Source organism: Cyanistes caeruleus, chromosome 28 (genome assembly GCF_971803275.1).
Source record: "Cyanistes caeruleus chromosome 28, bCyaCae1.hap1.1, whole genome shotgun sequence".
NCBI lineage: Eukaryota > Metazoa > Chordata > Aves > Passeriformes > Paridae > Cyanistes > Cyanistes caeruleus.
The window spans coordinates 1,906,505-1,929,829 of NC_141728.1; the positions used below are offsets into that span (position 1 = coordinate 1,906,505).

Sequence of the window (23,325 nt, forward strand, 5' to 3'; positions counted from 1 at the left end):
CTCAGGCCCCTCCTGCCGTTCTCTCCTGCGCTGTGTTTTGTGCAGAGATGCAGAGGAACGAGCAGAGATCAGGCTGGAAAGGTCCCTGTGCTGAAGGTCCAGTTCCACAGCACTGTGGAGTTAAAGGTTTAACTGAGCACCCTGAAGGCCTTGGATTTTGGAGGAGCCAAGCTGAGTATGCCCTGAAGCCGGCTGTGAGGGATTCTGTGGCAAGCATGCACAGAGGGCAAAGGAGCTTGGAAAGCCTGAGTCTTTCTAGAACAGCTTCCTGAAAGCACAGCAATGCTCCATCCCTGGACAGGATCAGGAAGAGGGCAGAACTGTTAGAGCCAGCAGAGAGATGGGGACTTCAGATGGCTCTTCTTTAGAATGCTGTGTATTCTATCGACTAGATTACAGCAGGGGGTCGTGGGTCAGCCTACAGCTGCTGGCTACAGGCAAGCCCTGTGTCCTGAAGCCCACTTAGTTCTGCTTACAGTGCATTATATCACTTTCTTTTGCTGTCTGTATCATTGCATAACAACCAATCAGCATCATACACAATACCTTTACATGTACATATATTCTATCAAAACTGCTAAAATTACCATACTATGTTAGTGACTAACTAATCATTTGAGTTAGTAACTACATATTAAATTTTCAAAGTTGTTTTGTAGTGGAAAATCCTTTTTGCTTTGGCAAAAAATGTCTTTCTGTCTGCCTGTGCTTTTTCACTTGGTAGAAAACATGCTTTGTTTGAAGACCACTTAAATCGTTTGGACTTTAGCCATAAAACCTCCTTCTAACTGACTAAACCTTTGTTCTAAACCTTCCAACTCGACTAAACCTTTGTTCTCTCAGTGGCTTCAGCAATAAGTGGCCCTAAAAACATCTTTTTATATATCCAAGCTTGCTTTCATTTCTAAAGAACCTTCCGGTAAGCATTCATATCTGTAAAATTTTTGTTAAATTTTCTTCCTTCCTAGCATCTCGCCCGCATATCTAACAACATAGATGCTAGAAATTGTCTTATTCATCATTTGTGCACACATTGAAGTATACATGTGTCACAATCTGCTCACACAGGCGGGCGTCGTCAGAGGTTCATTTGATCTCAGAGTGCAAAAAGGACACCAAGGGATTTCAGTTTAAATCACAACAGCAATAATGCATCTTTATTTTAGTGCCAGCATCATGGGTTATGCAATGGATGAGAAGGAGAGAAAGAGAAAGAGAGACAGGAATAAAGAGGCAAAGTAAAGAGAGAAAACGGGGGGGGTAATAGCTACCAATGGACAAGATGGGGTCACCCGTGTCTTCTTCCGTGGGGATCTCTCTCTCCAAAAGCAACTTAGAAAAGTCACCTTTATAGTCTCAAGTTTCAAGGCAAGGGGCAGTTGGCCAAAAGGTGGGGAGATGTATAGGCTATTGTGGTGTGACCCGTTGCTCTGGCAAGCAGGTGTGAGGTACTGAACAGGCCCCGCTCCTCACAAGTCCCTGCTCAGCAGCAGGAACGAAGGCAGTGTTCCGTGGCAGCACAGCAAACACCTGCAAACAATCACTCTTGTGCTGTAAGTCGAGCACACCTTCAAACAATGGCTTAGCAAGCATCCACCTCAACCAGGCCAGAACCCCTGCACAAAGTCCCCTGGGCTCCTCAGGGTCTCGGTCTCTGTTCTTGCCATGCTCGTGAGGCAAATGAGGGAAACTTCAGACCGTCTCTTACACCACCCCGTGACTCACCATCATCATCAGGAGGGCTCCTTTGTAGTGTTGTTGCGAAGTCTTCAGGTCTCCTCAAAGGTTGGTAGCATACCCTGGAAAACAGAGACAGAAAATCAGTCAGAAAAAGAAAAGCAGGAAAAAGATAAGGGTAAGAAAAAAGGAAAAACAAAAGCAAAGAATCAATTTTCAATTAAAATATACATTCAACTTCTTATTTCAAAGCATAAGCAATTTCAATTAATCCAATACAACCCAAATAAACAATTTCAGGCAATTTCTTGATAAAGAGGGCCGATTTCCTATTTTTACTTTTCCAAAATTTCAATTAAATCCTGGTGAAGCTGATAGTAAAATCTATTCTAAGATTCTAAAATCTTAGAAAATTTGGAGACTTAGAAAGAAAGTTAGGTTTGGAAAGCCCTGGGAAAAGTAGGCCCTGAGAAATGTTAGGCCTTGTACTTGCTAAAGATCAGGTCAAACAGCACCTGTGTAATCTGAATATGATAAATGATACAATTGTTAGATGTGATCAGATATAATTATAGTTTAAAGAACATAAGGAACAATGTTAGGGGGCTGGGGGGGATCACAAGAAATCCATGCTTGGGTAAAAACAATGCTTACAATAGAACAACGTAAGTTTAATAATTAATATGTAAGTTGTATAATGATAGTGTATAAAACATGTTCAGTTCAAAACCAAATCGGGTCAGATTTGGGTCTGTGTACCTCTGACACTCAGAGCTCTTCAATAAAGCACCTGCATATAATCATTCTGTGGTTATGTGTGATCCTGAATGCTAACAGTGTCATGGTTGAAAGTTAAGTGTTATGAAAGAAACTTCAGATTAAATTAACTGCTGAATGGTTTAATTAGTCAATTACCTAAGACATCTATCATTTGTTTTATAAAAATGCCTTTTAAAAGTTTACAGTGTTTTAAGAATCTTATGGCTGCTATTCTTAAACCCCTTGCTTTGAAAATGACCTAAGAGACATCTTTCCAGATGAGGCCTAAGGCTCTGGCCAAGCCTTGACTTTACCTGGATAGAGAATTTACCAATAAACCCCAAAGTTTTCTGCATCAAAACAATATTCAGGTCAATTTAACTTGACAATTAGTGAATTAATATAGCAGCTGGATTTTACAGTGGGCTTGGAAAATTATTATCCGGACATGATTTTCCAATCTTCCATTGATTTATCAGCTGTGGCAGACTCTGGGATGAGAGTATATATTTCGTATATTCAGCAATTCGTATTACAAATTATTCAGATAAGTTTCATATCACATTTTCTTAATAAGTTTTTGATTTCTCTGAAAGTGTTATTTCCTATGTGTATACATGTGCAAGTGTTTTACTTTGATGGTTTTTCATTGTCATAACAAAAAACCCCAAATACCTTACATAATTACAAAGCAAAATAAAAAGGGGGGGAACCAAGGCTATGACTCAGAAGTATAAAAACCTTATATACCTTAAATTTTTGGAAAAAGCGTAAAGATCTTATATCTATTACAAATAATTCCTGAACAGTCCTTTTTAAACAAGTCTGTTACAAAGCCAATTCCATCAATTATCAGGTATTGTTCTAACAGTACTCAAGCAAAGCTGAGAGAGAATTCTTTGGCTCTGGTCAAAGGTTTAGAAGCAAGAAGATTAAAAATTCATTTCAATTAATAATTTGGAGGAAAGTCTATGTTTGTGTATTCACAGGTTCAAAGCAGAAGTAACTTCCTAGCGAAGAACATGGAAACTCCTCAGCTGCAGAGACAAGCAGACAGCCCAAAGAGCAGAAGAGCGAGCACGCAGATGTGAACTGTATCAAGACACAGCTGACAGCTGAACAGCTTGGATCCCACATGCAAGAGCAATGGACTTTGGGTTTCAAGTGAAAGAGTGGGAAAATTAATATTGTAAAGCCTCATTTGTTAAAGCATGAGTGAAAGAAAAATAACCCTTCTTGAAAAGTAATCCAAGAAAATATTTGGGTTGATTTTTTTTATTGTTTTGTTTTAAAAAAGAGAGGGGCAGATGTTGGAGTCTGAGATACAGAGTGTGTGCCCTAGTTTCTAATACTTAGTTCTAGGAGTCAAAGAAACACTGAATTTCATATGACATGAAATTCATGAGCATGTTTTCATGGTGATACATGAAAACAAATGTTAAAGTTAGATAGGAAAAGTGTAAGTGTGTAGATTAGAAATTTTCTTAAATCACTGGGTGAAAAAGTAGTTTAGAGAACAGGAGACAAGGTGGAAGATTTAGGGTGTTGTCTCTTGTCCTTCTTCTTTCTCCTTCATGTTCTTCTCCAAGGGGTTTTTGGGTAGTAGTAAGTGATTGGGTAAAAAATGCCACAGTGCAGTGCACAGGTGTTGGGTCATTGGGTCAAATATTTATTGGAATAAAGAAAAAAGGACTCCTCTGTCTCCTTTTTGGACATAAACCTCTGGCGTTTGTGGATTAATTTTCCTGACAATTGTTTCTAAAACTAACTTGAATAACAGGTACAATTTAGTTAGCAAAAATCAATTCCATTTATTGCAGTAACAATCTTTGTCAATCAGTGGAATTCCTATGTAATTTCTCGTTTCCCACATGCATTTTTCACCTCCTCTTACCTGGCCTTATCTCCCCTCAGGCCCCGCTCGTCCTCGCCGAGTCCGGCCCGCGCCGGGGCCGCGCCGGGCGCGCGCGGGGCCGAACGCAGCGCCCCCCTCAGGCCGTTGCGCCGCGGCCGTTGCGGCGCCAGTCGGAGACAGATCGGTGCCATGGCGGAGCTGCCGCTGCCCGCCGGACTCAATGCCAGCACCTTCCCCGCCAAGCTGTGGCGCCTGGTGAACAGCCCCCGCGTCCGCTCCGTGCGCTGGGACAGCCAGGCCCAGGGCTTGCTCATCGACCGCTTCCTCTTCGAGCGGGAGCTGCTCAGCCCGGCCGGCGCCCACGGAGGGGGCGGCCAGGGGGCGGGGGCGGCCCCGGACTCCTTCAAAGCCACGCACTTTGGCAGTTTCGTGCGCCAGCTCAACCTCTACGGCTTCCAAAAGGTGCCGGCATGGCTTGGCTCAGCTGTGCCGGGCGATGCCGGGGCTTGGCTGCACTTTATGAACCCAAACTTCCGCCGCGACCGCCCCGAGCTCCTGCTCCGCATCAAACGCCTGACCAGGGCCAACAGGCAGAGACTGGCGGCGGGGCTGGAGGTGCGGAGCCGCCAGCCCAGCCGCCTCCAGCGGCTCCCCACGGAGCGGTCGCTGCCCGCCTTCCCCAGCGGGCAGCCGCCCAGAGCCAGTGAGACGGGGTGGGAGCTGCGGGCGCGGAGGGAGGCGTGGGCTTTGGCCGTGGGCGCTGCCCGGCCGGGCAGGAGCGGCCCCTGCCCGTGCTGGGGCTGCTCAGCGCTGCTGCCCCGGCCGGCACAGGGGCTGTCCTTGGGCAAGGCAGCTGTGCCGGCAGGGCCCGGGAGCTGTGCCGGGCTGCCGGGGGCTGCGGGACAGTCCCGCCGCGCCTGCGCTCGCCACACGCTGGCCCGCTCGGCCGGCAGCCGGCCCGGCCCTGTGCCGTGGCTGGCGCTGCTCATTGCGCGGCCCTGGGACGCTCGGGGAGCTCTCCGGGAGTGCGGCTGAGCCGAGGGCTTGGGCGTGCTCAGCCCCAGCGGGAGAGGGAGCCTCCTGTCCCATTTGGAGCAGAGGGGAGAAGAGCTGGCACTTGGGTTTCTGGCAGCTGCCTCCTGCCAAGGCTTGAACGGACAGGGGAGAGCTCAGTAGACAGGGAGCTGCTTGTTGCAAAGTGAATAAAATCCCATACACCCGTGTGTGTAGAGTTGTTTATTTCAGTGCTGGAGGTGAGGAGGATTTCTCCTCCTCATTCATCCACCATTGTCAATTGCTGTGATATATTTAATAATTATTGCTTGGTGTTACTATGTCATAACATATGGAAGTAATATACACATAGTGTATATTATAATGTAATATATATTATGTTTTGTATGTATCATATTTAATGTATTATAATGTATATTATACACTCTGGAACTAATTTACATAGTATAATCTCATGGCTATAGATAGTTCTTTTTCACTGTGCTTGTGCCTCCCCAATTTGGGGGTCGTTGGAGGTCTTTGATGAAGGCTTCCAAAGTCGTCTTTGCATCTGAACTTTTCAACTTTGTCTTCAGAGCATGCACAGCTATGGTGTTCCTTGGTCTGTCTGGTCCTAACCCGTCTAATTACTTTATTTTGTGGCTAATTGGCTTGACATTTGCTAAGTTTTCATTAGTACTATACTTACCTCTCTCTGAAACTGACCACCTGGTGAGATTTTCATTTTTTGTCCCCTCTCTCCAGCACTGAGCAACCAATTAACCATATCCTAGCCAGTACAGGTTATACTAGTCTCTATCAGGTTAAATAGATCCATGAAGTTATGATTCAGGTTCTATTGATATCTGGTGATACAGATCTATCAGGTTATATTGACATCTTATAAGTCAATCTATAGAAGCAGCTTGTAAGTTTGACTTAAGTTCTATAGGCATCCAACCCCCCAAGACATGTGGTGATACTTTTCTTTCTCACCCTGTTTTGGGAGGAGGTGAGCTTTTGTTTTCCCTGACAAAAGCACACTTGCTGCCAAGGGAAACACAGCTGAGGAGCAGGAGTGACCCAGCCTTCCCTTTGCTTCCTTTCTTCTTCCCTCCCTGCTGCACAGCTCCCTTGCTCCAGAAGCGCAATGCTGCCTCACCTGAGGATTCAGAGCTGCCTCCAGGCCCTTGCAGGAGAAGTGCAGCTGCTCAGGAGAGTGAGGCTTCCCCAGCACCTGCCAAGAAAGTCTGTGCCACCTCTGGACTTGCTGGGGCTTCACCAGTGGAACCATCAAGAGAGCTCATCCAGAGATTTAATCTCCGCAAGCTCATGGTTCCACTGGTTTGCCTGGATCTGAAACGCCATCCTGAGCTCATGGTTCGCCTCACTCCAGTCGACCCTGAAGCTGCTTGCAGGGCCCTTGGACAGAGCAACAGCTGCTCATCTTCTCAGCAGCACAGCCCAGCCTGCCACCCATCAGGTAGGGAAAGAGTTTCTACCCTTCCTTTTCCAATAGCTCCTGGCAACTGAGCCTTTCAAGTGTTTTCCCTGAGTCCTCTGTCATGGCTAGATCTCAAGTGAGAATCACGGAGAAAGTGTACTAGGAAGTGGGACTGTGAATGCCAAAGTATTCTCTGCTCTTCCTGTCCTTCCTGCAGATGTGGAGGTTGTTCTGGGCATTTCCCAGACAGCCTGTCTGCTGAGGTGCAAGGGCAGGGCGAAAAATCTTGCCCGCCAGACAAGTGGTCAGTGTTAGGTGAACTCCCCTCTTTCTTGGAATGAAGTCCAACTAGGACGGTGATAGGATATTGCAGATGTTTCAGACTGACTGGCCTGCAAATCGGGCCGTGCCATTGAAATGAGCTCTGTGTGCCTCAGAACAGCTGCAGCTGCAGAACATGGCCTCACCTACAAGGTTGCTTTTAGAATAAACTCCCAGTTTAATTTCTCAGTGTGTGCCTGATGATGCGGGCTCACCTTGGGTGAATGCACGTTCTGTGGCCTTCTGTGATGAGAAACTCAAGCAGCCAAATCTAAAAGCTGCTGGGGAGATAGGGAAGGCTGTGATTCTAAAGTTGTTGTGTGCCTTTGGAGCAGAAGGGAGAAGAGCTGGCAGCTGGCTTTCTGGCAGTTGCCTCCTGTCAGGAATGGCAGCTGGACACTTCTCCCAGACAGATGAATAAGTACGGGAGAGCTCAGTAGACAAGGAATTGGTTGTTGCAAAGCTTCAGAACATGAGAAGGGAATTTTCTCCTTCTCACCCTACTTGGGAGGATGGGAGCTTCTGTCTTCCTTGGGAGAAGTACAGTTGCTGCCAAGGAAAACACAGCTGAGGAGCAGTAGTGACCCAGCCTTCCCTTTGCTTCCTTTCTTCTTCCCTCCCTGCTGCACAGCTCCTTGGTGCCAGAAGCGCAGTGCTGCCTCACCTGAGGATTCAGAGCTGCCTCCAGGCCCTTCCAGGACAAGTCCAGATCCTCAAGGGCATGAAGCTTCCCCAGCAGCTGCCAAGAAAGTGTTTGCTCCATCTGGACTTGGGGTTTCATCAGGCCAGCCAGGCACACACAAATTTCAATCCCAGCCAGAGCTCATGACTCCACCATTTCCTGCGCACCATCAAAGCACTTCTGCGGCCTCTCCAGAGAGCAGCAGCTGCACTTCTCCAGAGCAGCACTTGCCAGCCAACACCCCATCAGGTACGGAATGTGTTTCTCCCCTGGCTTTTCAGAAAGATCACAAAAAGTGACTGAAGTATTTTGCCGCGGTGCTCTGTCATGTGTCCATTTGATTGTGACAATCAGGTGTCAAGGGTACTAGGAGGCAGGATCATGAATATCAGAACAATCTCTGTCTGCTTTTCCCGTCCTTGCTGCAGATTTGGAAGATGTTCTGGCCATTTTCCAGGCAGCCTCTGTGTAGAGGGCAAAGGGCGAGGCAAAGAACATTTCTCCACAACTGGTCGGTGTCAGGTGAACTCCCATTTTTCTTTGGATGAAGCCAAACTAGGACTCTGATGGGATATTGCAGAGTTTACAGATTGTCTTTTGTTGAGAGGAAATACAAGGGATGGGACCACCGTGCTTTGAGATGATTTATTGCTTAAGTAGCCCAATAAGAGATCAGTCCCGAGGCGTGAGATTTACAGGCAACAAGTCAACCACAGCTCGAGGAAGTTACGAGTTCCTTCTCCGCATGGCAATATATAACTTTTTAGTGCAGTAGACAGTTGACACCAAGTTTGTTTTCACTTATTAAGCTCTTATCACCTTTATTTGATTTTGCCACACTGCGTCTGTCTTTTAACCAACGAGCTAACAGGTCACGTATTCACACACACTTCTGTTATAGTTCCTAGATCTCTAACTTACTTTATAAATCACACTATTACACTTGATACCTCCAACTATATTACTTAATAGAATTTCTTACTTCCTCTAGGCATATTCTTACTTGCAACTGTAAGAACATAGGTTTAGAATTACTCTACCTAATGTCTGTGTACTTTCATCACTCCTTCAAGCCAGGCTTTTTCTAAGGCTGCAGATTTTCCATTTCCAACAGTCTCTCCCACAAATAATGCTATGAAATTTCAGTGCACGCTGGGAGTCCCCAGAAAAGTTGCAGTTGCAGACCATGGCCTCACCTCCATGGTTGCTTCTTAGAATAAACTCGCAATTGAAGTTTAGCATGTGTGTCTGCACCTCTGGCCTCTTCCTGGGTGAATGCACTTTCTGGGGTCTCTTGTGATGAGAAACTCAAGCAGCCAAATGCCAAAGCTGCTGGGAAGATGCAAAAGGCTGTGATTCAAGGTGATTATTTCTGTGTGTATGTCTACATCAGTTTCACAAGCCATACTTTAATCTATGTACTCGTTGATTAGGATAATACTTTTGAAGGGGAAGAGCTCACTCTTCCAATTCCCTGGGAAGTTTTTAATACCTTTCTGGAGTTGAGGTTGCTGTGCGCTTCCTGTGATGTTTGATCCAAGGCAGCAATAAAGCTCTGCGTCCCAAAGCCTCATTTTGGAGCTTCACCCATGTTTTTGGATTCTTCCAGCTGCCCCGGGCACTTCAGTCCCCAGTGCTCCAGCTGGCAGTGCTGGTTATGCAGCATGGAGAGCCCCAAGCTGGGTCTGGAGTACTCCTGGGGAAGAGGAATTGCCACTGCTGGATCTGGACCTTGTTCTGGAGACACTGGAGGAGATGCTTTCACCATCTGTGCCTGAAAGGTCTCCCTCTGCTCAGGTAACTCCATTGGACAGGGATGAGAGGGGCTGGACTGAGAGCTTCTGAATGTTGTTGCATGGCTGAGAAGCAATGGACACGGAAGGATTTGCTTGGTAAAGCAAGATTTGCTAAGGAAGAGGGAATGAAAAAGGGGGGATAGCCCTTAAGTGAGGATGAGAGGTGTTTGCCAGGTTTGGATGCTCCTTTTTCTGGGAAGAACTGCCCATATCTTCTTGCCAAGCGCGATGACCCTTTGTCTTCTGCAAACTCCCGCATAGCAGTTTTCAAAAGCAATTTGTTGGTGCACAGAAGGAAATCTGGCAGGCTCTGATTGTATCCCTGCAGAATCTATTGGTTGATCTTTGCATTTCCTTCTTTCTGTTTTTCTTTTCAGGTCAATGCTAGTGTTGCCCGTGGCTCTTCAGGAGGGGAGGCTGTGAACAAGGCTGCAGCAGAGGGAGCTTTGCCTGCTTGCAGGAGCCGTGTGAACGTTGGCCAGGAGCCCGAGGAGCTTGGTAAGGAGTGAGCCCAGCGTGGTTTAGAGAGATGGGAGACAGCTGCTCTGAGCCTGCCTCTGACAGGAAGGGAGATGAGAAGAGTTGAGTTCTTGTCTGCAGCAGGGTTGGTGCTTCCTGGTGCCTTTAGTTCCAATCCTGCACTGGCACAAGCTCCCCGAGCCCTGCCCCTCCATGCTTTTCCAGAGGCTCTGACACCGAGTCCTCTGCTGTGGCAAGAGAGCCGGCAATAAACCTGAGCTGGTGGCAGTTGTGTCACCAAGCTGCGTGTCCCAATTGGTTCCCAGCTCACAGCAGCCTTCAGCTTCAGCCACTGCAGTGAGGACTGACGTCTCTGCGTCAGCCCAGAGAAAGAACAAGGCTGGGCTTCTTTGTGGCAGCTGGCACTGTCTGTGTTTCAAGCTCTCGGGGGTGCCATTTGCACTGGGAGGGTTGTGAATTGATTGGTGTACTTCAAAACTTCACAAGACTGGAGAACTTGGAAGGATCCCTGTTCCCTTTAAAGAGCATTCTCAAGTGAGAGTGTGCCTTTCAGGCCATCTTTGACAGCCTTTGCTAGCAGGACAGTTTACTTGCAAAGGGAAAGCTACACGGAGGCCAGCATTGACTGAGAGTTGCCTTTCCTTCCCAGATATCCATGTGATCTTCCTGGCCAGAAGGGCTGCCCTGCGTGGGAAGAAGGATCAGAGGGAGAGCCTGTGACCATCGGGCAGGTGGCATCCCTCTGTTTATAGATATAGTTAGAGATTTTTTATCTTGATTTATTTTTTGATATAGTTACAGGTATAGATTGATAGAGTTGTATTTAGAGGTGTATCTATTTATCCATCTGTAGAGTTTGTATGTACAGTTATGGATTCAATAGGATTTTATTTCTATGTATACAGTTAGATTTATAGATTTTCAAATTTGCATAGATATATGTAGAGAGTAACATTTAGATATGCACGCAGTTACATTTCTAAATGTGCATAGTTCTTTAGTTAGAGCTCTGTGGATGTAGAGCTCCATAGATGGAGCTGTGTAGGCTGCCTTTTTGCCTCTTTCCCACTTGGCTGCCTTTTTCATCTCTTGTTTTTCCCGCTGTGCCCCTTGTGTCCCCCGGTGCTGGGTCCGAGCTGGGGCCGGGCCAGGCGGAGCAGCAGTTGCAGCCCTGGCTGTCCCTGGAGCGGTGGGAGCTGCCGCTGGCCCCAGGCACTGTCCTGTGAGGAGCTGCTGAAGGACGCTGAGACTGAGGGGGCTGAGGAGGCGCTGATGCTGAAGGGACCTTGCAAACCTTGAGGTGTGAGGGGCACTGAGGGCTGTGGGGGAGCAGAGGGCCATGGTGGCACTGAGGTGACAGAGGCACGGGCTGAGGGCTGTGCCGGCTCTGAGGGGACACAACGGCTCAGAAGGGACTGAGCGGGGGGAGAGGCCTGGGAGAGGCCCAAGAAACTGAAGAGGGGGCTGGGGCTTTGCCGAGAGGACGGCGGGGCTGAGGGGATGGAGGGGGCCAGGAGGGAGCACACAGAGCTCAGGGACTGCAGCTCTGCCAGGCCTTGCAACCAATTGCAGAGCCTCCACTTTTGCCACCACAGCTGTCCTGAAGAGCTTGAGGAGAGCCAGACACTGAGAGGAGCCAGCAGGGAGAAGCTGAAGGCCTGGAGCAAGAGCAGTGAGCAGGGATGTGCTGGGGCCACGCGAGAGCCTGGGTGAGGCCCCAGGGCTGGTGAGGCCGGGCAGGGCTGAGGGTGGCGTGGGCTTTGGCCGTGGGCGCTGCCCGGCCGGGCAGGAGCGGCCCCTGCCCGTGCTGGGGCTGCTCAGCGCTGCTGCCCCGGCCGGCACAGGGGCTGTCCTTGGGCAAGGCAGCTGTGCCGGCAGGGCCCGGGAGCTGTGCCGGGCTGCCGGCAGATGCGGGACAGTCCCGCCGCGCCTGCGCTCGCCACACGCTGGCCCGCTCGGCCTGCTTGTTCTTGCCAACCCTCCTGGGGAGGCTCGGAGATTTTCGCTTCCCTGCTGGAAGTGCAGCTGCTGCCAAGGGAAAGGTCCCAGCACTGACTCGCTCTTCCCTTTGCCTCCCAGATGTCCCATCTGCTGTCCCTGTCCAGGAGAGCTGCTCTGCATGGGAGGAAAAGACTGAGGGAGAGGCTTTGAAGATGGGGCGGCTGATTTGTTCAAATGTAGTTGTATGGATATTTAGATTGGGACAGTGACATTTGTATATTTTCAAATAGTTTTGTTTAATATATCTATGTATATATATATTGTATGAAATATGTAATATTTAATCTGTATTTCCATCTGTAGATGGTTATAGATGTATCTGTAGAGGTATTTAATTCTATTTAAACATGTATGAAATGGTATAGTTGTATAATTCTATCGATCGAATTCTTAGTACAGGGTTATTTAGAGGGAGACTGATATTTTTGTATTTCTATATGGGCTGTAAGATTGTGCTAATCTGTAATAAATTAAGTTGTTAAACACATTGATCTTTGTCTATAGTGACTTGTTGAGGTTAGCAATAAGTTTAGTTTTTGCTAACTGAAGTTTGTATATTTTTACGTGGCATTGTTGTGCTAATATAATAAATTACTATTTTTCAACTTAATTGAGATTTTTATAGTTGTGTATTGTCAGCGCAGGTGTAGCAATTTGTAATAAATGACATTTTTCAACTGAAATGGATTCATGTGTATTTGTAGCTCAGCTGTGCGGCTACAGCAATCTGCAAGCAATGACATTTATCAGCTGAGATGGGTGGTTTGTGATTTGTGCTCTCCAAAGCAATGGGCAGATGGAAATGCCATGACGCTGGAGGATTTTGGTGATGAAAATCTCCAGCCACGCCCAGCACATGCCCCACTTGCGCTCAGGCTGGGCAAGGAAAGCGCAGATTTGGGATGGCAGCAGAGCCACACGTTGGCTCAGAACTCGCTGCACAGGCCTGCTGAGAAAACTCTGGCACTCTGCTGCGCGTACAACTCCAAGCAGGAGGCAGCGGGGCAGGAGAAAGCATTCACAATGAAAATACAAAGAGAAATTGTGTCCAAACAGATGTGAGGATACTCTGGGAGTTTCATCAAATGCTCTAACTCACCACTGCCTGGGCTCATCTTCAGCAAAACTAGTTTGTTAAAAGCTGAACACCTTCCAGGAAAGAGAGATTGCACTTTCCCCTTCAGTTGCCTTGCTGTGTGAGTGGAAGATGTCCTTCCCACAGGGAATTTTTGCCCTTCAGCACCTCCCTCACTCCCATGAAATCAAAGATTATGTGCTACCGCGTGGCACCATAAAGGAAAACAGCCCTGCCCTGGTGACAGTGTGTGCAAAGTCTTCCCTCCTGCTGTCCCCACATGGCACAAACTGAACCATCCCCTTGCTGTCCAAACTGCGCCTGAGGTGAGTGAGGGCTCCAGGAGCTCAGGAGGGTGCAACACCAGCACAGGTGGGAAGGTTTTGCAAAGCTTCCGAAGCATCAGTGAACTTTGGCTTTGCTGCTCTTCCCCTGCAATATTGTCCTACTCATGAACGGGCTTGGAGGACACCGTGCCGCCAGCTCCCGCAAGTGAAGTTTGTTTTCTTCAGGGCTGGAATGGAGGGAAATGCAAATGGTTATTTTTAGAGTGAAATTTGGGGTTTGGTGCAGCTGGGTGAAGTCCCTTATTTGCTGTGGAAAGTAGAGGAAAAGCTTTAAATTCCCAACAGAAGCTGCCTGCCAGCCCACACAGAGAGCTGAATGAGGCCCAGGTGTGCTTGCTGCACGCTGCTCCAAGGGAAAAGCTGGAACAAAGTCCCCTTTGATTGGAGATTGAGCCTCTGTCCTGATGGGACACTTGTGCTTGGCTTCTTTTTCCCCCTTGGACTGAGACTGATGAGAGAGAGGCAGTTTTCTCTTGTTTGGACTCGGTTGTTTATTCTTCTTTTATCTGCATTACATGCATACAAGGTACAAGGAGCTACGTGCACTAAGATATAGAAAGGTGCCAAATGGCTAACAAAGATCTTCAAGGTTTTTTATATGTCCATTTACCCAATTAACAAATGCCAAGTCAGTTATTTTTCTTAGTGACCCAATCACCCAACACCTGCTCACTGCACTGCGGCATTCTTTATCCAATCACTTACTACTACCCAAAAACCTCTAGAAGAAGAAGATGAAGAAGGAGATGAAGAAGGAAAAGGAGACAACGCCCTAATTCCTCCATCTTGCCTCTTCTTTCTTAAACTAGCTTCAACCTTCAAGTTGAATTTTCTCACCCAGTGACTTAAGAAAGCTTTCTAATTGACACACTTGCACTCCTAGTTTTTCTCTTGAACTGTAACAGTTGTTTTCATGGTGTTCTATGAAATGCACCAAGTGCTTTCCTGGATGTCAGAGCCAGGGATCAAAGGGAAGGGCACACACTCTGTGCCTCTGACTCCAAGGAGCCTCTATGTAGTGCTGTCTCCGGGGCTGTTAGTGGGAAGACACGGTAATGCAGGCAGAAACTGTGGCTGTGGGAGTTCCAACAGCAAGCTGCTCCTCCAGAGTGAGGGACAAGGCCAGCCCGAAAGCTTGAAAGGTGTTGTGGCTACTGGAGAAGGCTGTCCTTGTGCAGGGCTGGCATTCAAAGGGGACCTTCCCACCTTGTGCTGCTGACAAAGGGCAGCTGGCGGCCTTCCACAAAACACTTCTTTTGTGCAGCTCTTTGAAATGTTCCAGCCAACAACAATTCCTGCTGCTCACACCAGCCCCTTTCCAAGCAGGAGGAGTTTGGGATAGGCAGCCTGACAGTTCTCTTAGGCAAGAGAACAAACTCCTCAGCTGAGTGTCACCAAGTCTCTGTCAGAAGCGGCATCCTCAGTCCCTTATCTCTTGTTGTTGTCTCAGCCATGGAGGAAGTGGCAGGACATCACTGATCCTGGAAGGGAAAGCGGAAGGAGGAAAGGCAGGAGCCGTCCCTGGGGCCTTGGGAGCAGTGAGAGCCATCCAAAATAGGAGCTCTGCTGGCTTGTGAAGATAGGAGTGACCAAGGCAGCAATGCTCTGTGTGAGACTGGAGCCATCTGGGAATAGGAGCATGGAAATAGGACCTTGTAAAACAAAGAAAAAGGTATCCTTGGATATTTGCCAAAGCTTGGGCAGGCTCTGAGCCACCTGATCTAGTGGAAAGTGTCCCTGCCCATGGCAGAGGGGCTAGATCTAGAGGGTCTTGAATGTCCCTTCCACTCAAGTTCCTCTCTGAGTCTCAATTACAAGTCCATCATGACAAAGAGCACACAGCCAACTTGGGTACCTCCACCACATTATTGGAGGTTTCTGTAGTCCCATGTTGGAGACTAGTTTGTATCTGGAGAGATTTTCATGGTCCTGCAGTATTTATGGGTGACTTTCCCTGCTTCAGTGCCCCAAAAGATGCCAGAACAGGTGATTTGCACAATAGCCAAGCACAGAGCTGGTTAAGCTGCCTGTGAATCTGATGGCAGAAGTGTATTCATGGTACTGCAGTGTTTCCCCTGTCCAGGTGATATTTGGTTTTCATCCTGAATATGCAATGTTCATGTCCAATGCTTACAGATGCATAAAGACTGGCTTTAAATCCTTGTTCCCTCTTCACACCGGGATATGTAATCCATCAGAAATATTTAACAAGGAGCCATATTAGGTTTGGGCTTGATGGGATGGGTTGTTTAAAGTGTACAATGAGTAATGGTGTCTCTAACAAACAGCACTCTTGTTAATTCAGGTTTGTCCTTTCTCAACCCCATTGCATAGAAATCACTTCTTTACAGCAGACTCTAAGTGAAATTCCTTCATGCAGCTGAGAATTGTCAATTCAGGCTGATTCAAGGGGGAGTTTCCTGTTCTTGTGAAAAGACAATCCAGATAACCTTTTGGCTGTACATCTTGGAGGAGGCTGTGCAGTTAAGAATGAAAAGACATTTCTTTGAAGAAGTATCTTGAAAGAGCTTTTTGTATTATCAGAAGCAGCTCCACTGATATTGACCTCCACAATGAAAAATGCACAACCATTCATGTGTCTTCATCTGGCCACAATTCAGAGCTGCAACTCCAAAATCTCATCCAATATGTTGCTATAGTGTAAACAGCCAAGGAGAGCAGGAATACCAACATTTCTCATCAGTCTTTTGCCTTGGAAAGACCATTGAATTGATGCTCCCTTAGCTGTCAGCCTAAACTCTGCTGTGCAAACCTTAGGTCTACGTTGGACCTTAGAAACTTCTTTAGCACCAACTTGGGTGAAAAGTTGGTACAAAACCCTTGAGGCATCCCCCTGATTTAGTGTGACAGAACTTCACTGTTCCAGCACAGAATTTACTTTACTTGCTCCTGCAAGTCATTTGCACAGTGGAAGTGAAATCAGTGCCATGCTATCTGGATGTGGTGGGACTTCACACCCATCCTGATAGACAACAGGGAAACAGATTTGTTTCTATTATACCATTCCATCTAAGTCTCTGGTTTGAGAGCAAAAGGAAAAGAAAGGGCTTTGTCCAGTGTGCTGGCTAGAAGAAACCTCTAGAATCAGCAATTCATGAGTGGTCGCTACTGACTTGGGCATATTGGAATTCGATTCCCTGGAGTGGTATGGATTGGATCAAGAAGGGGGAAGAGGGAAACTGAGATCAAAGGCACAAGTGCTTCTAACTGAGTGTTGGCGAACAAACAATGTACCCTGTGATGCTGATGCAGTCAAAAGATCAGGGTGGGATGTCTTTAAGAGAAAATCTGCAGCTGATTCCAGCCATGGATCCCCTGAAGGATAGCCCTGCTGCCGAGAAGATGAACTCCCTCGCCGCAGGCCGCAACCCTGTGGGCATAGGCAGAGGCACAGGAGTACATGTGTGGGGAACCCTGGTGGTTCTGAGTCTGATCATGGGCAGAACTATCAGTCTGCTCTCCAGGAGTTACCCCAGCGTTGAGAAGCAAAGCTCAACCCAAGACTGTAGGCAGTGTTTTAAAAACATCCTGGAAAAACAAAGGCTCACAGAAACCCTGGCATATGGCACACACTAGGACTGCAAAATGGGCAGCAAAATAGGGGAGTGTGAGCATAACCACACTCGGTATCAAATGTGCCAAATCAAAAAAAGAGTAACCTGCCATGACCCAAGAGTGACACCTAAAAATCGGTGGTTAGAGGTGCAACCTACAGCAGAAAGGAAGAAAATCCTGGCCCATGCATGACACAAATGAGCTGCTGGATTAGAGCCTGTTGTTCCCACTTGGAACAAATGTGACCATGCAGTATGGATCGGAGGGAGAATGGAATCAATGCTTATGGCACATTCCCAAATGAGTGCAATATGCTATCATCACAGCCAACCAAAAGTGTGTAGGATGGGAGGGAAAACGTATTGGGCTGGAGAAAATCTGAAATATGGTCAAAAAGGTTCTCTCAGCAATGAGCCCATAATAACTAACCTTCTCCACAGTAATGATGAGCAAATTCGCTTATGATACAGTACAACTTTCTGTTCTGCAAGAGATAGAGAAGGAGTAGATACAGAAAGTCAATTAAAACAGACAGCTCAAGAATCAGAGAAACAAAAGGCAGAGGCAAAAATCGAAATAGAACAAGAACAGTTAAAAGCATGAAATGAACAATATGAAGAGTCAGAACTTGGTAACTAGTATGGTAATTGGAACCTACCTACCTACCTCAAACAAGAACCTTTTTGTAGATCTAATACAAGAGATGGCTACAGAATTAGGATGATCTAATTGTTAGATTTGTGGAGGGCTGAAATCAGCTGAGAAATGGCCATGGAAAGGTGAGAGCTTAGCTCCAGACCAACTTCTAAAATGGAATCATCCCTAAATTTCCAAAACATTAAAATGACCCCAAGGGTGGGTTTTAGATCATCAAATAATTGGAACAGTTGGTATCAGCAGGAAAGGAAAAAGATATACTGAAGTAGTAGGATATACTCCTTGCACATTCACTTGAACAGTGAATTCAAAGAACAACACCAAAGCCTGGCAACCAGAAACCCCCACTGGACACTGGAGTCAAACAAAAAAAAAAAAGACAAATTGTGATTGGAATGATCAGATCAAATTATGTTGGCACAAAAGTCCTGAAGCTAATCCTTACTGATCCTTCAAAAGCTTAAAGAATTCCTGGGATAAAGCAGAAACTGTAAATGACCAATGGAAAGCACCTGATGGAATATACTGGATATGTGGGGAAAAAGCATCCAGTGAAGTACCCTGCAGGTAGAAAGGATCCTGCACTCTGGGAATGATTTGACCCTCCTTTTTGCTCCCAAAGTCCAAAAGTAAACTATTAGGAGCACCCCTAGATGAGAGCCTGGGCAGAGAAAAAAGAGAGCTGAATCTTGAGTTTCCAAAAGCAGGAGGGAATCAGAAGTGGGGACAAGATGAGTGGCCTGCAGAGAGGATAAGAGCTTGGCAATAGCCCAGCAACTTGGGCTCAAGACGGGAGCTGGGGATACAGGAGCCAAATTTACCTATTCAACCAACTAGGAAGACTTCAAGCCATGGTAGAAATTGTATCAAATCACACCTCTGATGCTCTCGAGTTATCAGCTAAACAGCATTCACTAATGCAAGCATTTGTGTGTCAGAAGCGAATTGCTTTGGACTACTTGTTAGCAGAAGAACGGGGAGTCTGCAGCAAGTTCAATGAATCTGAATGCTGTGTAGAAAGAGATGACCATGGAGAAACCATAAGAAACCTTACAGCAGAAATGAAGCAAGTGGCACATGTAGCGGTTCAAAAATGGAATTCTATCCTTCAAGCTTCTTGCTGGGATCAATTGTTTGGGGGGAATTGTCTGGGGAAAGATCGGTGGAAAAAATGAGGATATTTAATATGATGTAAAAGAATGGGGCTCTTATTTCTGCCTTGTCTCATCCCATGTTTTATCCGATTCATCCATTCTGTTGTCTAAGGCATGCAAATAGCAGCAATGCCCATTGATCCTGAGTTAGCTCCAATAAAAACTGGAAAATCCAAGGGATTACCCAAAATATCTAAAAGAACGGAATTGAAAGAAAAGAAAGAGAGCAGAGCTGCTGAAGCTCAGGCCAGATTTAAAGCTCAGACACAACTATTTGACAAGTAGCATGAAGCTACTGCACAGCCAAAATATAGCTCAGGATACAATAGGCACCTGCATTGATGTACAATTAAGCACCCAAACAAAAGAATCAAATACTAAAATAACCAATCTTATAAAAAATTATTCATTGTAAATACTGATTATGAAAGTAGTGAACTGTATCAAAATTTATCCTAAAAGCACAAATTGATTAATTAAGAAAGAAAGACTGTGATCCATAGCATGAATAAAATCGGGCTAAAGTTGTAATCTTGTCTGACAAGAATCCTAGCATATTTCCAGGAAACCTTCCCTGACGAGATTCTAGTGACATGCAAAAAGGCCAACATGAATATTCATCTGCAAGGGGCATATCTCCAAGAAACCTCCGTCCCATAAGATTAGAACGATATGCACTCATAAATATTCATCTGCAAGAAATGTATTTCCAAGAAACCTGATGAAATGACAACATATACGCCCAAAACAGCATGAATATTTGTTGGCAAGCAGTGTATTCCAAAGGAGCCCAGAAGAGCCTGAAAACATATAAAAAGCACCTTGGGACAGTTGCAGTTTGTGAAGCACGGTGGGGAAGTGCTGCAGAGCCTCCTCCCTGTCTCACCTGGTGCTGTTCGCCTGGCACAGCCCCAAACTGATTTTTGCTTATGGTTTCCTTTTGATGATTGTAATTTGATTCTAGAATAAATTTCTTCTTTTTACTAATTAAACTGGCTAATCATTTATAAAAAATGATATTAGAATTTGGACAACTAGGTCCCTTGAGCTAATAACAGTTTAATTAAAAATGAATACCATTTAGTAAATTAAATAGTAATTTGGTAGAAAAGAATATAGTTTAGTAAAAGAATACAATTGAGTAAAAAATTATCATTTAGATATATATTATTTTCCAGTAATTAAGTATGATTAAAGCATATGCAAAAAATAAACCGGGTTATGGGGAGGGCTTGTTACCCCACCTCACACACAGAACTGAGCGGGGTACGGAGGCTTCCCGCCCTGCCTCACGTACAAAACAAAGCACTTCAAGCTAAACTTGTACACTGTATGCTTTTACATATTCATTAATGTTTGCCATAAGTTTCTTCCTATTTCTGATTTTTCTGATTTTACGTCACTATTCTTCACAGCACATGCTCCACTTGTTGTTAGGGGGTCATCAGTCTTCTTTTGGTGGTCTTTTGGTGAAGGCTTCTCCTCTTCCTCGTTGTCCTTTGGACAAACCTTTCATGTTTGTGCGTGCGTACTAAGTGTTGTTATGTCAGTCTACTCATTAGTCTGATATTTACTGATTTTTAGGCCCAATGCCTAAAGTCGTTCTAATTTTGTCCATCTCAAGGCCATTTTCAGCTTGGAACATCACTTATCTTCCAAACTACATCCTGTACCTCAGTTTTAACATGTAACATCTGTAAAGGGCTGCATCTGCCTTGTAACACTGATCCTTTAGATTGCTTCAAATAATAACTTTACTAACAGTTACAAATTATTTCACACAAATCAATTCTATTTATTACACCACCCTCCAGGGTACCCAAAATTTGAAAACAGATCCCTCTCTGCTGTGCTGATAATTTCACACCCATTTTCCTTGATGTTAAGCTGCCAGCACAACAAAAATCCACTCTCCCCTGCAGCAAAAGAAACAACTTAACAAACTAAAGATCAAAGTTCCAGGGCCAGTCTCAGGGACAGGCTGCTTTCCACAGCCAACTATCGTGGCCTGAAGGTTCGTGGCCCCCTGTCTTGGTTCTAGAAGACAGGTGTCCGCTAGGGAGAGCAGGAGCCTCCCTTGGGATGAAAGAATGTTGACCCTCTCCCTCCGAATTATTGTAAATTTGAAATCAAGGGGCTTTCAGGCAGAGATCTGGGGATAGGAATAACAGTTCTTTACTAGTATAACCAGGCAAACAAACAAACAATAACTACAGCAATTACAAGAAAACAGAAACAGGGACGCCGTGACAGCTTTCTCGGCTGAGACGGGATGGAGGAGAGGCTTTGTTTTCACAAACCCCTCAGGCAGTCCCGGTGCTCCTGCAGGGCTCCGAGGAACAGTCGGCTGGAACAGCAGGGATGAGCTGAGATCCTGGGCTGGTGGCTGAGGTGTATCAGCAGCTCCGCGGCGGTGGCTGGCACTGCCACACGTCCCGGCAGGGCAAGGGGTGCGAGGCCACCAACAAAGAGGGGAGAAGGAGAAGAAGCAGCCGCTCCGTCTGGGTGATGGCGAAATTCCCTTCTCTCCACCGCAGCAGCTCCGCGACCCAGCACACCAATGTCCTTCCCCGAAAAACCGAAAAAGAACCAGCCCAGAAACTGTCCCCACCCTCCTTTTCTTCCCCCTTCCCCGCCCTGGGCCCGGCCACTCATTGTCCGTTGTGGAGCACCCCTAAGTACCGGTAGTTAGGTTGTCCCAGCACATAATGGGTAAAAATTCCCCGGGCAGGCCAGAAGGACAAAACAAAAAAAAAGGACACCTAACCCTCAACACCCCCCCTCCATCACCCCCGTGGAGCAATGCACCCTTCCCACAACTTGTGAGCACCCTCAGCCTAACTTGGGGTACACTCACCCTCCTTTGGTCCACTGGACAGGGGCTGCAGGGAAGTCCTCCTCAGGGAAGTGCTCCTCTGGATGCTCGAGGGTTATCACTTCCTCCCCCAAAAGCCAGTGGAGAAAAACCGCTCTGCTGCACTCGGAGGCAGCTGAGGGCCAGAACTTGTTGGATAAAATCCACAGTTCGTCCGTGGGGTCCGTTCACAGGCCCCACGTTGGGCACCAGCTCTCGCATCTCACCGGAGCTGATCTGGCTCAGTCACTGGGGCCTGCACAGGAGTGGGTCACACCCCAGGAGCAGGATGAGCCCGGCTGTGACTAGAGTACTCACTCTACGGCTTCTGGCTGTCAGTCTGCGCTCTGAGGGGACAAGGATGAGAGGGAGGTCTTTTGCATGGGATAATAGAGGATTTATTGCTCTGGGGAATTGTGGGGGTAAAAGACAAAAAATGTGAGCGTGCAACAGCTGAAATATGGAGGTGGTTCAAAGGGAGGGTCCAAAGCATCAGCTAATCAGAGATATCCTGGGGAGGGTAAAAGGCAGGGTTCACAAAATCATCATCCAATTGGGGCCCAAAGCACCAAGGATCCACTGTGACACTGCAGGGCCCAAAGCACCAAGGATCCACTGTGACTCCACGGAGTGTCATGGAACCGTGGAGACCATTGTGACACTGCAGGGCCTCATGGAACCATTCTGACACCAAGCTGGCTGGGAGTGTGGATGTGCTGGAGGGCAGGAGGGCTCTGCACAGGGAGCTGGACAGGCTGGATGCAGGGCCCAAAGCCAACAAGGTGAGGTTGAACAAGACCAAGTGCCGGCTCCTGCACTTTGGCCACAACAAGGCCTGCAGTGCTCCAGGCTGGGGACAGAGTGGCTGGACAGCGGCCAGGCAGAAAGGGAGCTGGGCCACTGATGGACAGCAGGCTGGACATGAGGCAGCAGTGTGCCCAGGTGGCCAAGAAGGCCAATGGCCCCTGGCCTGGATCAGGAATGGTGTGGCCAGCAGGAGCAGGGCAGGGATTCTTCCCCTGTTCTGGGCACTGCTGAGGCCACACCTCGAGTGCTGTGTCCAGTCCTGGGCCCCCAATTGAGGAAGGCCATGGAGGGGCTGGAGCGTGTCCAGAGAAGAGCAACAAGGCTGCTGAGGGGTCTGGAGCACAAGTCCTGTCAGGAGTGGCTGAGTGTGGTGGGTTTTAGCTCTAGCTAAATTTACCAGAGTACTTCCTTCTGTCTTACTGTGAGATATGGATCAGGAGAAAGGCAAAACAGGCTTAAAACTTAAAAGGACTAAAGAAACTTTATGATCAGGTCTACAAGAATGATAAACAAGAATAAAAGCTTTAGGAACCTTTCCTCCCCCCACCCAACTTTTCCTTTCCCAAGTGACAGGGCAGAGACAAAACCTGTGATGTTAAAGCAGTGCCAACTATACAATAGTCTTTTCATCAGTCTGTGCAGGGAGAGGAGTTTTCTCTTGTCATGCCATGGAGAGTTCTCCACAAGAAACAGTTTTCTTGTTGCTTTTCATTTCTACAAATGGCAGTCACCTGGGCAAAACTCTGCCCTCTCCTCCCATTTTCACACCACTCAGACGTGTGTTCATGGGCCATGAGCTCAAGGGGTATTATTTCAAGGATGAGTTATTCAAAGGCAAAAGTTCTCT

General features: G+C 46.9%; 1 protein-coding gene and 2 long non-coding RNA genes across 3 annotated transcripts in view; 1 reads left to right on the forward strand and 2 right to left on the reverse strand.

The window, feature by feature from the left end:
* LOC147649008 (uncharacterized) overlaps positions 1–23,325 on the reverse strand; it is a 769,650-nt gene that overhangs the window by 652,609 nt on the left and 93,716 nt on the right. The window lies entirely within an intron of this gene.
* LOC147649023 (uncharacterized) lies at positions 35–4,393 on the reverse strand. Its single transcript, XR_015279688.1, has 3 exons — positions 4,331–4,393; positions 1,726–1,799; positions 35–112 (listed from the first exon to the last, which is right to left on the reverse strand). It is a non-coding gene; the product is annotated as an uncharacterized LOC147649023 (long non-coding RNA).
* On the forward strand, positions 4,402–12,691 carry LOC147649024 (uncharacterized). The gene is made up of 8 exons (XM_086865029.1): positions 4,402–4,994; positions 6,414–6,767; positions 7,681–7,980; positions 9,341–9,528; positions 9,905–10,025; positions 10,657–11,307; positions 11,603–11,716; positions 12,087–12,691. Exons 1-6 carry the CDS (start codon positions 4,481–4,483, stop codon positions 10,725–10,727), a joined length of 1,548 nt encoding a protein of 515 aa, XP_086721155.1. The 5' UTR covers positions 4,402–4,480; the 3' UTR covers positions 10,728–11,307; positions 11,603–11,716; positions 12,087–12,691.